At 37.3% G+C, this 14,187-nt stretch overlaps 1 protein-coding gene across 26 annotated transcripts in view; it reads right to left on the bottom strand.

Annotated features, from left to right (window-relative positions):
* LOC122805019 (titin-like) overlaps positions 1-14,187 on the bottom strand; it is a 759,244-nt gene that overhangs the window by 109,768 nt on the left and 635,289 nt on the right. For all 26 annotated transcript variants that reach the window (XM_044075290.1, XM_044075281.1, XM_044075295.1 and 23 more), the window contains 15 exons: positions 13,480-13,779; positions 13,069-13,371; positions 12,030-12,338; positions 11,650-11,931; positions 11,240-11,539; positions 10,863-11,156; positions 7,798-10,764; positions 3,748-4,068; positions 3,329-3,613; positions 2,931-3,230; positions 2,529-2,825; positions 1,953-2,228; positions 1,553-1,852; positions 544-846; positions 20-319 (listed from right to left, as the gene is read on the bottom strand). In XM_044075290.1, coding sequence (XP_043931225.1) covers positions 20-319; positions 544-846; positions 1,553-1,852; positions 1,953-2,228; positions 2,529-2,825; positions 2,931-3,230; positions 3,329-3,613; positions 3,748-4,068; positions 7,798-10,764; positions 10,863-11,156; positions 11,240-11,539; positions 11,650-11,931; positions 12,030-12,338; positions 13,069-13,371; positions 13,480-13,779 — 7,137 coding nt within the window. The remainder of the gene's footprint in view (positions 1-19; positions 320-543; positions 847-1,552; positions 1,853-1,952; positions 2,229-2,528; positions 2,826-2,930; positions 3,231-3,328; positions 3,614-3,747; positions 4,069-7,797; positions 10,765-10,862; positions 11,157-11,239; positions 11,540-11,649; positions 11,932-12,029; positions 12,339-13,068; positions 13,372-13,479; positions 13,780-14,187) is intronic.

Here is a 14,187-nt window from a genome sequence, read left to right on the forward strand (position 1 = left end):
ATTAAAAGTATAGCCATACCATTTTCTGCCAATACTGTAATTGGATCAGAGAGTTCAGATGGCCTGCTAATATTGATAGCAGTCTTAGCAATAATTCTAAATTGATACTGTGCACCTTCCTCCAAGTCAGAAACAGTATACTGTTCAGTGGGGACATGACGACTGCTTGCATTACATCTCACCCACTTGTCACCTGGAAGTTTGCATGCTTCTACATAGTAGCCTATGAGTTTGCTTCCACCATCATGTTTTGGCCGGGTCCAGACAAGTGATACTGAATTTTTAGTAATGTCAATAACTTCAGGTTTGCCAGGCGGATCTAAAATAATAAAAAGCTCTTATCAATCTGTAATCCCACTAGAGGATAAATGACTGAAGAACAAAAAAAACAACAGCAGGATACATTAATATATATATATATATATATATATATATATATATATATATATATATATAAAAAACTAATCTTGCCTATCTTCAATCCATTAATATACACAAGTTTAAGAACAATGTTTGAAAAGAGATCAGGAAAAAAAGTCTCACCAACAGGTGTTCTTGCTGTGACAAATTCTGTTGGTTTGCTAGGCTTGCTTGCTCCTGCTCTATTCAAGGCAGATACTCTGAATGTATACTCCAGTCCTTCAATCAAGCCACCACATGGGTATTCAGTGGATCGTACAGCTGTATCATTAGCTTTAACCCACAATAGGCTGTTCCTTTCTTTCCGCTCAATGATGTAACCAGTAATGGGGCTGCCACCATCATTGTCTGGTCTGTCCCATGCCACAAAAACGCATTCCTTGTTGACTTTGGTGATATGTACATTTTTGGGTTCACTAGGTACATCTACAAAAAAATAAAAATATAATTAAATAAAAAGTGCACTTTACTAAATTCTCAAGCTAGAAGAGTATATATCAGCCATAGTTAAGACAATTTAGATCAGTAACTTCCTATGGGCATAAAAATTTTTTTTGTTTAATTTTGGTTTTGTTTACTTCTACCTTCCTTAATCACTTTCTGATTATCCCAAATGTTAAGTTTGTTAAAATCTATTATTTCTTGCATCCTTCTAGCACATTTTTCTTCTTCTTTTTTTTCTTTTCTGCCCATGATTCCTCTGTTGTACTCTTTATGAGCTTTGGGGCATCCACCTGTACAATTTTTAATTTTGGTAAGAAACAATGCTACTAGTACACAACTTGCTGCATTCTATTAATATATTAGCTCCTAACTGGAAAACAGCAGATAAGTACACGTCAAAAATTAAGCAACAAATCAAGTAAAAAGAAACTTGTGAGAAGTATTTAAACAAATAGTTACACAAGTACAAAAGCATTTATTTTAGAAGCAAACTTAGCCATATAAGCCCTATTTCATGAAGCTAGGAACGATTTACAAAACACCCTATTGCATTCAGATTGTGTTAACTAGTGCCTCGCTTAGAGCTGACGTTTTTTCAAAATACTCTCTCCCCTTTTACATATACAAAGGTGAACACATTTCTGAAGCTAATGAATTAAGGGGAAAAGAATTTTGCAAAATAACTTACCAAAAGGAAATTTAGCAACCATTTTGTCTGACGTAAGTGGTTCAGAAATTCCAAAGCGATTCTCAGCACGAACACGGAAGATATATTCTTGACCAGGGATCAGTTTTCCAACTCTGGCACTTGTCTTTGTTACAGAAGATACAGCAGTCACCCAGTCACCTCGACTTACATCACATTTTTCCACCACATAGTTAGTAATGTTGCTACCTCCATCTTCATGTGGCATGTGCCAGGCCAATGTGCAAGCATCCGCATCAATATCAGAAATTTCAAAAGGAGGTTGTGGTGGCCCAGGGATATCTAAGTAGTCATATCATAAAATAAATGTGTCACTGATGTTAAATAATGTTTTCCCATTAATGTAGTAAACGTTAAGAATTTAGTATGAGATCAAACTTACCCATTACCACCACTTTTATTCTCTGAGAGGTAACTCCAGCACTATTTTCAGCAGAGATGCTGTAGTAACCACTGTCTTTCCTAGTTACATCTTTTATAATAAGAACAGACACATTCTGGGATTTATGTATAGCCAATCGACTGGATGTTGCAATATCTTCATCTCCTTTCTTCCACTTACAAATTGGGAAAGGCTTACCAAATATATGAGCTTCAACTCTAAGCTTCTGACCAGCTTTGATAGAGATCATTTCAGGCATAATGATTTTAGGCACCACTGCAATGTAGAAACCGTGTTTTACCATTAAGATGTATAATATTACTGAGGTGCTGTTTCACACAATAATCTTATACAGCTATTAAACATAGTCAACTACACAGCCAGCAATGCATTTAAGCTAACAACAAAAATGTAAAAGTATGTATTATATTTGCAAAATGTTAAGATTCAAATAAATTCCTTATAAAACGTTAACATTCCATGTGATGGCTAGAAAACTCATTGTAAGGTGCATCCTGGCATTTTACTGAGTGCTGTCTTAAAAAGGAAAATAGAGCAGACTGCTTCACCACTTACTTAATTGCTCCTTGACTTCAATTAATCCATCTGTTTCTCTTGTTGCGCTTACTCCAACAGCATTTCTAGCTGCAACTCTAAATTTGTATTTCTTTCCTTCTTTCAGTCCTGCAACAACAATGCTCAAATCCTTGACAATAGAGTAAGTTGGCCAACGACTTTCACCTTCTTCTTGGTAGTCAATTATGTATCCATCAATTTTAGATCCACCATCACGAAGTGGTGGCAGCCAACTCACAGTAGCACTGTTCTTTGTAATTTCAACAACTTCAACTTTTCTAGGTGGATCAGGTTCACCTATGGAGTACAGGAAAATAGAAAAGTGCATTTAATATATACAGCAAGTTCCAACATTCTTACAGGAAGCAAAATTATTCTCTTAATATTGAAACTCATATTTACTGAGTGGATCAGATGCCAGAACAGGTTTTGGAGTTTCTTTTGGAACACCAGAGCCGTACTGGTTTACAGCAGTCACTCTAAAGAAATACTGAGTTCCTGGTACCAGGTTAGCCACTTTGAAGCTAGTCTTCTTACAATCAGCAATGACTGTAGCCCATGTCTTTCTGTCCGCTTCACGTTTCTCCAGAATATAGTGTGTTACTTGACTTCCGCCATCATTCTCAGGTGGTGACCATGAAAACTGACATGACATTTTTGTGATATCACTAACTTGAAAGTCTGCCACAGGTCCAGGAGTATCTGTATGTTAATAACAACAATATAACATGATATTAATATTATACTATGTTGTAAGCACTTTGTTTAAAAAAGACTTCTAAAAGTTTGAGAAAACTTACCCAGTACTCGGACAAGTACAAAAACAGCCTTCTCTCCAGCTGCATTTTTAAGCATCAGGGAATATTTACCCGAATCATCACGTGTGGAATCAGGGATCACAAGGAAGGCCATATTATCTAAAAGATCAACCTGCCCTTTTCTAACTACATTGTCAATTCCCATTCTTCTCCAGGTTACTTTTGGTGCAGGGCGACCTCTAATAGTGGCAAAGAGTCTGATGGGGCATCCAGCTCTGACTGTGACCACCTTCCTAAGACTTGCATCTAGCTCAATCTCTGGTGATTCTGCAAAAAATATAGGCATTCAATTTTACCAAAAGTAACAAATGAGTACAAAAATTAAAATGGCAAAAATAGAGCTGTTCCTAATTTTAGAAACACTAATGTAGATTTAAAAAAATGTGTAGTAAAATTCTTACCGAGTATTTCCTTAGGTGACACAGCTTCTTTTAGTTCAGCAGGACGACCAAGGCCAACCTGATTTTGAGCAGAGACTCTGAATTCATATTCTTCTTTTTCAGAAAGACTTGTCACAGTATATTCTGTACGAACAAGCTGAGCAGCCACATTGCACCTTTTCCATCCTTCATCAGGAGATTTACTTACTCCCTTAGGTCTCATTTCAACAACATAGCCAATAATTGGTGCACCACCATCATAAGCTGGTTTAACCCATCCAAGAGTAATAGATGTCTTGGTACTATCAACCACTTTCAGACTGGTTGGAGGACCAGGGGGTTCTGAAAGAGAAAGAATAAAAGACATAAAGAAAATAACATTACCAGAAAATGCCAATTTCTTCCAAAATATTTGAATATCATTTTTTTATTAACCGGGTAAGCTCAATGGACATGTATCCTTTTTCAGGGGCAACTTGAGAGCACTGATTAAACAATTAGCTCAGAGTCATACAGAATGTAAATGGAGGCTGGGATAATCAAATCCTAAACTAGGAGCAGCATGATAACAGCCTTAATCCTCTGTACTAACTGCTAGATGAAATACTTAAGCTAACATTAATAAACCAAAATTCTTATAACCATCCCTTCAACCCTCTTGCAATATATGTATATGGGATCCGTACAGATGCTCGACTGCATCTTTCACCGAATCTGAATTTGGTGAGCATACTTGCGCGAAAGTGCTGTTCACCGAAGCAGCACTTTCGCATAAGTATGCTTGTTGTTCCGGTCGTACTATGGTGCGGTAAGGGAAAATTCCCTTTTCTCCACTGTAGTGTGACCTCAGAGTGAGAATACTAAAGTAGGAGGGTGTGGGGGGGGTGCAGGGGGCTTGCCCCCTGCATTCAAGTAGATTTTGTGTTTTTTTTTTTTTTTTAACATACTTTAACGAAAGCGCTTTTTCGATGAAAGCACTTTCGTTAAAATGTGTTCGATGGTAATGGATTCGGGCTTTTGATCTTTCGATCAAAAGTCCTAGATCCATGTATATGTATGTATGTCTGTATGTATATAGTATGTATGTATATGCATGTATATATTTATATATCTTTATATATCCATAGCTATAAAATGTGTCTGTGTTTTTTAGATAAAGGAAGGGTGATGGTAAAGCTACTTGATACATTATAAGCACTTTATTTTATTTAAGGACGTGGAAAGGAAAACAAAGTTAATTTGAAAAAATGTCATTCTAGCACTGTCTACATTACCTGTGCTGTTTAGTGTTAATATGATCAAAGTGCAGATATAGTAAATTTCTACTTCTTTAAAACAACAAAAAACACGCAATTAAAATCTGTTTATAGCCATAATATATTTGATAAAGAAAATATCGTTACCAGGTTTAAACCTGAGATGAGACTGGGGAAGATTTTTCAAAAGTGATAATATTATGAAATGGAAATAGTCATTAAATGGCAGTTACAAATTTACTATCAATTTTTAACAAAGTAAGACCCACTACTGCAAAGGGATGTGTGTACATACATGTAAGTATAATCCTGGACCTGAAAGAAATCCACTAGATATATCTGAAACGAAGATGGCCAGATCCTGAGGCCAGTTTGCTAACATGGGTTTGACTGAAAAATGGTAGACAAGAACTGCTTGGCCCAACTAACAGCTTACTTCTTTTTTTTTTTTTTTATAACATGCCTTATGTCTATCCTATGCATTTCTGAATTATATAACTCTGCTTTTAATGCTATCATCTCTTTGGAAAGACTGTTCTAGTTAGCCCTCATCTTTTCCATGGAAAAATTCTTCTTCATCTGTAGTTTAAGCCACCCACAGTTTATGTTCCAGTTGTGCTTTCTTGTTCTCATGCGTCACTTTTTGTAAGAGTATATCAACTTGGACTTTATAGACTCCCATTAGATGGGTTTATGATGCTGTCATACCCTCCCTGCATTTTTTTATAATAACTATACCTATTAATCTCTTGCAGTCTTTCTTTAAAATTCTTCAGGTGAAAACTATGCACTATTTAATTGCAAAAATGCTGCTCTGCTTTGCATTGCTTCTCGCCTATATCCTGGCAGAAATGGGGTCTTGAGAACTGCATATAATTACTTCAGTTGCAGGTTCACCAAGAGGTATAATAACTTTATGCTTTCTGAATATTGATAGGTTTTCTTATGCATGCCAATAAACCTGCATTCCTTGCTGTTCTGTCACACTTGAAATGTGAGAGCTTTGGCTCTATCTCCCTTTTTAACCAAACATACCAGCTCTGAGGCTACAGCCCCTTACAGAAGGAAATATAATGTTAAGGAGGACAACACTAAAAGCATGACTTCTTTTTGGATTGTGCATAATTCACTGTTCCATCAGTGGTCAACTAAGATTCAGCTAACCTGTTCTGGTTATACCATGTTAACTCTCTAAAGGTTTTAAAGCACTCAAAGTTACCTTTACATTCTTCATTAATTTTGATTGACAATGGTATTAATTAATCCAGTGGGATGCAGAGTATGCATATAACTGCAATATGAGCAGACAGTAGTTTAATACATTACATCATGTAGCCAGTACATTTTTTGCTAACAATGTCTGCAACCTCTAAGTGAGAACTTGCTTTGTAAAATGTATATCTATAGCCTTGCTATCAGAGGTTTTGATAAAAAACTGACATATTTCTATCTCTACTTGACCTCTTGAGGAGCAGATGTTATGAGCCTGTCATCCAGCTGAGATACTGCTCCCTGCCAGGCCAAGGTAAGAAGACTGGTTATAATCTTAACTGATTTATCCCACCTATTTCCTCATTCTACACAGGATATGGACGAGAAGAGATTGCACATGTGATTTCACATATGGTCATCAGATGTTCACAATGTCAGATCCTCACAATGAAAAGCTATTTTCTCCCTGCAATCTCCATCAGATGGATGAAGAGTCAGTCCTCAAAACCCCTTCCCAGAAAGACAGCTGTTTTTCATAGGTTCATACTAGGCTATCTGCCCTAGGGCATTTATAAGCCTAGCCAGAGTGTGTGTGGCTTTCACCACCCCTTAGGATGAGAATACTATACCCATTAGTTTGCTGTGCATCTGTCCAGCAGTGATACAGAGATGATTCCCGGGGTAAACCTACGATCTCCCATCCACTCGTCAAGATTTCTCTTGAACAGAGTCAGTGAGGGGCTCTGCCTCACATGGACTGGGATTCTGTTCCATAGTGTAGGGAGTCTCTGGGTGATGAATCTGTCCCTCCAGCACGTCCTATTTATATCCGTGTTGAGGTTTAAGTCTCTTGCTCTCGTGGCTCTGGTGGATTTGGATTTTTTGAGGTGGAGCATGTCCATTAATTCCGGGTTGGACATGGCCTTGTATGTCAGGCACAGATCACCTCTGAGCAGACGGTATGCGACTGAATAGAGCTGGAGTTTCTTCAGTCGGGCATCGTATGACATATGTTTGAGCCCCTTTATCCTTTTGGTGAGGAACTTTTGGGGTCTTTCCAACTGCTGCAGGTGTCGGGTAAGGTACATTCCGATTGGGGCGTTGTACTCAATCATTGGTCTGATAAGTGAAGAGTACAGGGGCATAATGACCTCTCCTGATCTGGATGTGAATCCCTTCATGATCAGGTGGGCAATGTAGAAGGTCTTCCTAACCACTTTGGCAATGTGAGTGTCAAAAGAGAGGTTACTGTCAACTTGGGTCCCCAGGTCCCTGATAACTTCTTCCGTGTTTAATGGATTACCACCTATGTGGTAATTAGGGGTTACCTTGTTTTTCCCAAAGGGTATGACTATACATTTTTTGGCATTTAGCTTAAGGTCAGATTCTGACCTCATCCCTGCCAGCCAGTATGCTGGCAAGCAGAATTAATTTCTGAAATCAGGCAAATGTGCTTTGAAAGTAAAACTTACATTTACTGGGGTGGGTTAGCACTGTGACTTACTGCAAAACAACATATAGCAAACACAATGAATTAGCTGTCACTTAATGTTACATCTTATGGGATAAAAAGTATAGTATGCATTATATGCAAGTACTGTACCTATTGGATCCTTTGCAACAACAGGCTTTGATGGCATGCTTGGTTCGCCAAGTCCAACTTCATTTTCTGCTTTGACACGGAACTGGTATTCATGGCCAGGGATCAGGTTTGTGACCTTCATGCGTCTCTCTGGAATAGGGCTTTTTGTAACAGCCACCCATCTAAGTGACCTCTTCTCTTTCTTCTCAAGAATATATCCTGTGATTGATTTGCCACCATCATTTTCTGGTGGATTCCACACAACTGTCATTTCTTCTTTGCCAAATTTTGTGATTTCTGGTGGATCAGGTGGACCAGGCCTACCAAACTGAGTCTTAGCTATTATTGGTTTAGTTTCTGTTGGTGGACCAGTGCCCATTTTATTCTCAGCACGTACTCTAAAGATATATTCATTACCTTCTATCAGGTGAGTGACATGGACATAGTTTGTCAATATTGATGAAGAATATGTAGACCAAATCATTCTCTTGCTTTCACATTTTTCTATAATATAGTTTTGGATTTCACAGGACCCATCATCCTCTGGTGGTTCCCACTTGACTGTACACCTGTCAATTGAAACATTGGCAACTTTGAGGTCCCTGACTGGGCCAGGTTTATCCAAAACATTAACAATAGCATAGGCTGTAAAGCTACCAGCTTCATTTGTTGCAGTAATGACGTATTTGCCACTGTCTTCTCTTTTTGATTTTATCAGTGCAAATTTAGATGACTCACTTGTGGTTTCAATTTTAGCTCTTGGTGATCTGGACATATCCGCAACATCTTTATCTTTAGCCCAAATAACTTCAGGCTGTGGTTTTCCTCTGAGTCCAGCCTCAAGCCTGATTGTATCTCCTGCTTTTACAATCAATGTCCCAACTAATTTCAGATCTAGCACAGGTTTCTGGAGTTCTTGCTTGACTATTACTTCACCTGTTTTTACCCAATTGCTTTCACCACCCTCATTCTTGGTCTGGACTCTAAATTGATATGTTTGGTTTTCAATGCACTTTTCAACCATAAAGTGTGTTTCTTTAATGCTACCTTTATGTACCCTTTCCCATTCATCAGAATCTTTAAGCTTTCTCTCAACATGGTAAGTAAGATTCGGGCTGCCGCCATCATAATCAGGTTTATTCCATTTAAGATAGGCAAATGTTTTTCCTGTTTCAGCAACGTGGAGATTCTGGGGTTCACCAGGCTTTTCAACAGGATTAATTGCCAGAATTGGTGTTTTAGTTTCAGTAACAGGACCAGGCCCAACCTTATTTTCAGCACAAACCCTAAATAAATATTCATGGTTTTCTATTAATGAGGCTTTTATTAATCGTTTGGTAGCATCTGAGGAGATCACTGACCAACCTCTTTGATTAGGTTCACGACTTTCTATAATATAATTTGTTATTTCTGTGCCTCCATTATCATCAGGATTTTCCCAGGCAATCATGCAAGAGTCTTTTGTAACATAACTTATCTTTATGTTTTTACAAGGTCCAGGTCTGTCTAGTACATTGACTACAACAGCTGCCTGAGCTTGTCCACTGTTGTTCTTGGCCATGATAAGATATTTGCCATGATCTGCTCTAACAGCTTCTTTAATCTGTAGTTCAACAAGAGGGAAATCATTATTCATCACAACTCGCTTTTCTTTAGCAAGGACTTTTCCATCCTTAGACCACGTAATATCTGGGTCTGGTCTACCTTTAACACGGGCAGTAATATTAATTATCTGTCCCACCCTAACAGTGAGCAGGTCACGACATGTTATATCAAGCTCTACTTCTGGTGGGTGAAGAATATCTTTAGCAAGGACAGTTTCTGGCAATTCCCTTGGTTCTCCTTCCCCAACAATGTTCACAGCCTTAATACGGAACTTGTATTCATTGCCCTCTATGAGACCTGGTACCCTATATGCACACAGCTTTATGAGATCATCTTTATTGATTCTAGTCCATGCAGTTGTTCCTGATTTTTGACACTCAACAATGTATCCCAGAATGGGACTTCCTCCATCTTTGTTTGGTTTTGTCCACACTAAGTCAGCTGTTTCTCTACTCTTGTCTTTTAGCTTTGGATTGACAGGTGGTCCAGGTGGAGTAATTGGACGTGCAGCTCTTATTGGATCAGAAATTGGTGATGGCTTACTTAAACCAGCAATATTTTCTGCAAAAACTCTAAACTCGTAGGCGTTTCCTTCAAACATTCCTAAACATCTGAATTTAAGATCCAACACAGGTGTTTTGTTAACACGAACCCACTTTCCTGATACTTCTCTTCTTTCTACAATGTAACCACTAATTGGAGAGCCACCATCCGATTTTGGTATTGTCCATATCACAGTGGCTGCATTTTCAGTAATATCAGAAACAACTGGTTTGCCTGGTGGAGACGGTACATCAAACATATGTTTAGCAACTGTTGGTTGGGAATCCAGTGGCTCACCAATGCCAATTTTGTTTTCTGCTTGCACACGGAAAATATATTCACTGCCCTTCTGGAGCCGTGGGATTTTAAGTTTAGTACTGGTGCTTCCTGAACTGACTATTCCCCAAGTGTCTTTCTTACTTTCTCGTTTTTGAACAATGTAGTTCATTATAGGACTTCCACCATCATCCTTTGGTGGACGCCAAGAGATAACCATATATTCTGGTGTTACTTCAAGAATATTGATAGGACCAGTTGGTGGACCAGGAACATCCAAGACTGTTAAATGAAGAGCAACTGTTTTGCTGCCTGCTGCATTACTAACAGTAAGTAAATATTCACCGGTATCTTTTCTGGTACATTCTTTGATGGTTAAAGTTGATGAGAAATTATCTGTAGCAACTGTGTAATTTCCTTCTGATTTTATTTCACTGCTGTCAGTAACCCATTTAGCAGTTGGAAAAGGAACACCTCTAATGATTGCTGGCAATCTGACTGTACTGCCAGCTTTTACAGTGAGACCTTCAATCAGTTTTACATCTACTTCAACAGATGGAGCCACTGAAAATAATTCAGATATTTAGCAATTAGTACATTAAAATTCCATCAGAAAAAATAGAGAAATAAAACACTTAAAAAATAATCTTAAATAATTTTACCTAGTTTCTCCTGGCATAATACAGGTATAGTTGAATCTGGACGACTCAGACCCACAGCATTCTCTGCTTTTACTCTGAATTTATATGTTTTTCCTTGTTCTAGTCCAGTAACAACACACTCTGGTATTCTGACAGTCTTAAACTTAAGCCAGTCTTCTGCTCCTTCTTCTTGGTACTCTACCAAAAATCCTGTGATTTCAGAGCCACCATCCCGATCAGGCCAGTTCCAGGCAAGAGAAACTTCTGTTTTGTCAACATCTACATGATGCACGTTCTTGGGAGGCCCAGGAGGATCTATGAAAAAAAGACATAAAATCAGTACATGAATGTGCTGTCCAGTATGAATTCAAAATCGTAAAAAAAAAAAAAAAACTTACATATTGGATCTGTTGCTTTAATAGGCTTAGTGCTTTCTATGAAGTCACTTCTGCCGTAGTGATTTTCAGCAGCTACACGGAAAAGATACTGATTTCCTTCCATAAGATGTTTTGCCATAATGCTGTGCTTCTTTGTAGAAGTGGAAATAGGCACCCACTTGGCAGATGCCACATCACGTTTTTCTACAACATAATTTGTAATGACAGAGCCACCATTGTCTTCTGGCTCTTTCCATGTAAGATAGCAAGAGTCCCTCCTAACTTCAGAGATCTGTAGGTTCCTAGGTGGGCCAGGTTTATCTAGAAGTTAAAAATAGAAAAGAAAACAGCATGCATGATAATCAAGGCTATAATATGTCTAAATCAGTCTGTAGGGCACATTAACTGGGATTTATAATTTTTAGGCTTACCTAATACAATTACATTAACAGAAGCAGTCTTCGAGCCAGCAGCATTTTCTGCTGTCAATGAATATTGCCCTCCATCACTATGAACACAGTGCCGAATTTCAAGTTTGCTGCCTACATTTGTGACAATAATATCTGCCTTAGTTGGTACTTCTAGGTCATTCTTTTTCCAAGACACCTTAGGGTACGGCACACCTTTGATTAAAGCACTTAGAGTCATAGTATTTCCAGCTTTTACATGGAGTTCTCGTGCCATGTTTGCATCAACCATTAGCTCTGGTGGTTCTTCAAAGAAAAGAAATACAGCTTATTTAGAATATATATATATATATATTTGATATTTTATATATATGGAATTACAGAATATGTAACATTTTACATACCAAGTCTATCAACTGCCTGTACTGGATCACGAACATAGGCTGGATCTGATTCCCCAGCTGCATTCACTGCCAGAACCCTAAATTTGTATGTTTCTCCTTCTGTAAGGCCCATCACCTTGAAATGTGTATCAGGACATGAGTCTGGTGTTTGATTTGATCTTGTCCACTCCTCAGCTCCAGGTTTCAGATACTCAACAATATAACCAATAATCTTGCCTTTTCCATCATGGCGTGGAGGTTGCCAAGACAAATCAACTGAATTTTTAGTTTTGTCTACAGCTTCTGGATTAACAGGTGGGCTTGGTTTCACTATATAACAAATAAAAGAAGTAAAAAAACTATTAATCTACATGCACAACCCAATTAAAGGGGAAATCTCAAACTTTAATGGTGTTATCTTGAACAGAGATGAAATAGTTCACCCTGCACTGAAATTTAACTTAAACAGATCTTATGACTTTTATATAAGCAAAAATTATTTTACTTTTAAAAATAGAAGATTCTAACATAATTAAGAACAGCAGTCAAATACAAATCAAAGCAATGTTCGCACATTGTCCAATAAATATTCTGCTCTGATTCATGTAAATTTCAAATAAAATTATACAAGTTTTAAAGACTATAACACACCGAAGAAATGTTTGCATAGCAGACTGCCCATTAAAGAGCAGCAACAATTAAATGTAAAACTGTGTAAAACTGAGACTAATTTATGGCCAGGAATAATATTTTATCAGGCATTTCTAGATGCAGACTAATTCTAACTTAAGTAAGAAATGAGGGGCAAGAACAATTACATACTACAGCGGACAACATGCCTGATAGGAAATTTTATGGGATAAGCAGAATACTTTGATTTTCAATATTCATACAAGCACTGTAGTAGTCAAATTATTAATTATTCAGAATATTAATGTCTATGTCTTAGATGTCCAGTCATACAATGCTAGCTTTTCATGTCTTTCTGATAAGCATTCCTCTTAAAATATCATGCACAGGAGCACTGCTTTAAGAAAATTGATATACAATTCTTGCATACCAATTGGATCCTTAGCAAAGAATGGTAAAGACGGTGGGCTGGGATCACCAACACCAATTTCATTTTCTGCAGAAACTCGGAATTCATATTCACAGCCCTCAAGAAGGTCAAGTACTTTGAACTGAGTATCTGGAAATATTGGTTCTTGGGTTACTTTGGCCCAGCGCTTAGACATAGTTTCCTTCCTCTCAAGAATATAAGCAAATATTGGTTTGCCACCATCTCGTGGTCTGTTCCAAGTGACTACAGCAGAGTCCTTTTTAACATCTTTAACAACTGGTTGCTCAGGAGCTTCAGGAACTCCTAGAATAGCAAAATAAGACAGTAAGCAATGATAATCATACTTTAAATTAACCAATGATTATGTCTAATAAAAACACATAAACAGTATCAATTAAATAGGTAGCATACTGAAGCGATCTTTAGCCTTCATTTCATCAGAGAATAGAGGATCACTTATGCCATACACATTTTCAGCAGCAATGCGAATGATATACTCTCTTCCTTCAATAAGTTTCAGTATATTACATGTGGTTTTGGTAGTTGTAGAAGTAACTGGCATCCAGAGTTCTCTGTTTGTGTCTCTCTTCTCAACAATGTAATTTGTAATTGCACTTCCACCATCATCAACTGGCGGCTTCCAAGAAATAACCATATGATCTCTGTGAACCTCATCAAATATAACTGGTCCCACTGGTGGCTGAGGACGATCTGTAATACACATAACAAACAAAAAATACAGTAAGTTTTCAATTTAATTATTAGTCTACAGATTTATTCCACTAAGTACAACTGTTTCACTTGTATTATTAAAACTATAATAAACATATAACGATATAGTTTATTTTTTCTTGTATACCACTTTAATATGTCAATTAGTACAGTATTTAAAATTAGGTATCTAGCCTTAATTGTCAAAGGTGGCTACAAAGGTTTTGCATTTTCAAACTGCACTTATTTAAAATAAATATGATTTAGCTGTAGAATGTCACATTATTTTAAATATCTTAAACAAGATACTTTTATTATTTCTGTAAAAATATTCTCATTCGATATACTTTATTGCCTGCATGAATGTGGATTTTCCTGTATCAGTCTGTGCATTTAATATGTTATAAA

The sequence above is a fragment of the Protopterus annectens genome, chromosome 6.part0, assembly GCF_019279795.1.
Source record: "Protopterus annectens isolate FY-2018-M chromosome 6.part0, PAN1.0, whole genome shotgun sequence".
Lineage (NCBI taxonomy): Eukaryota > Metazoa > Chordata > Ceratodontiformes > Protopteridae > Protopterus > Protopterus annectens.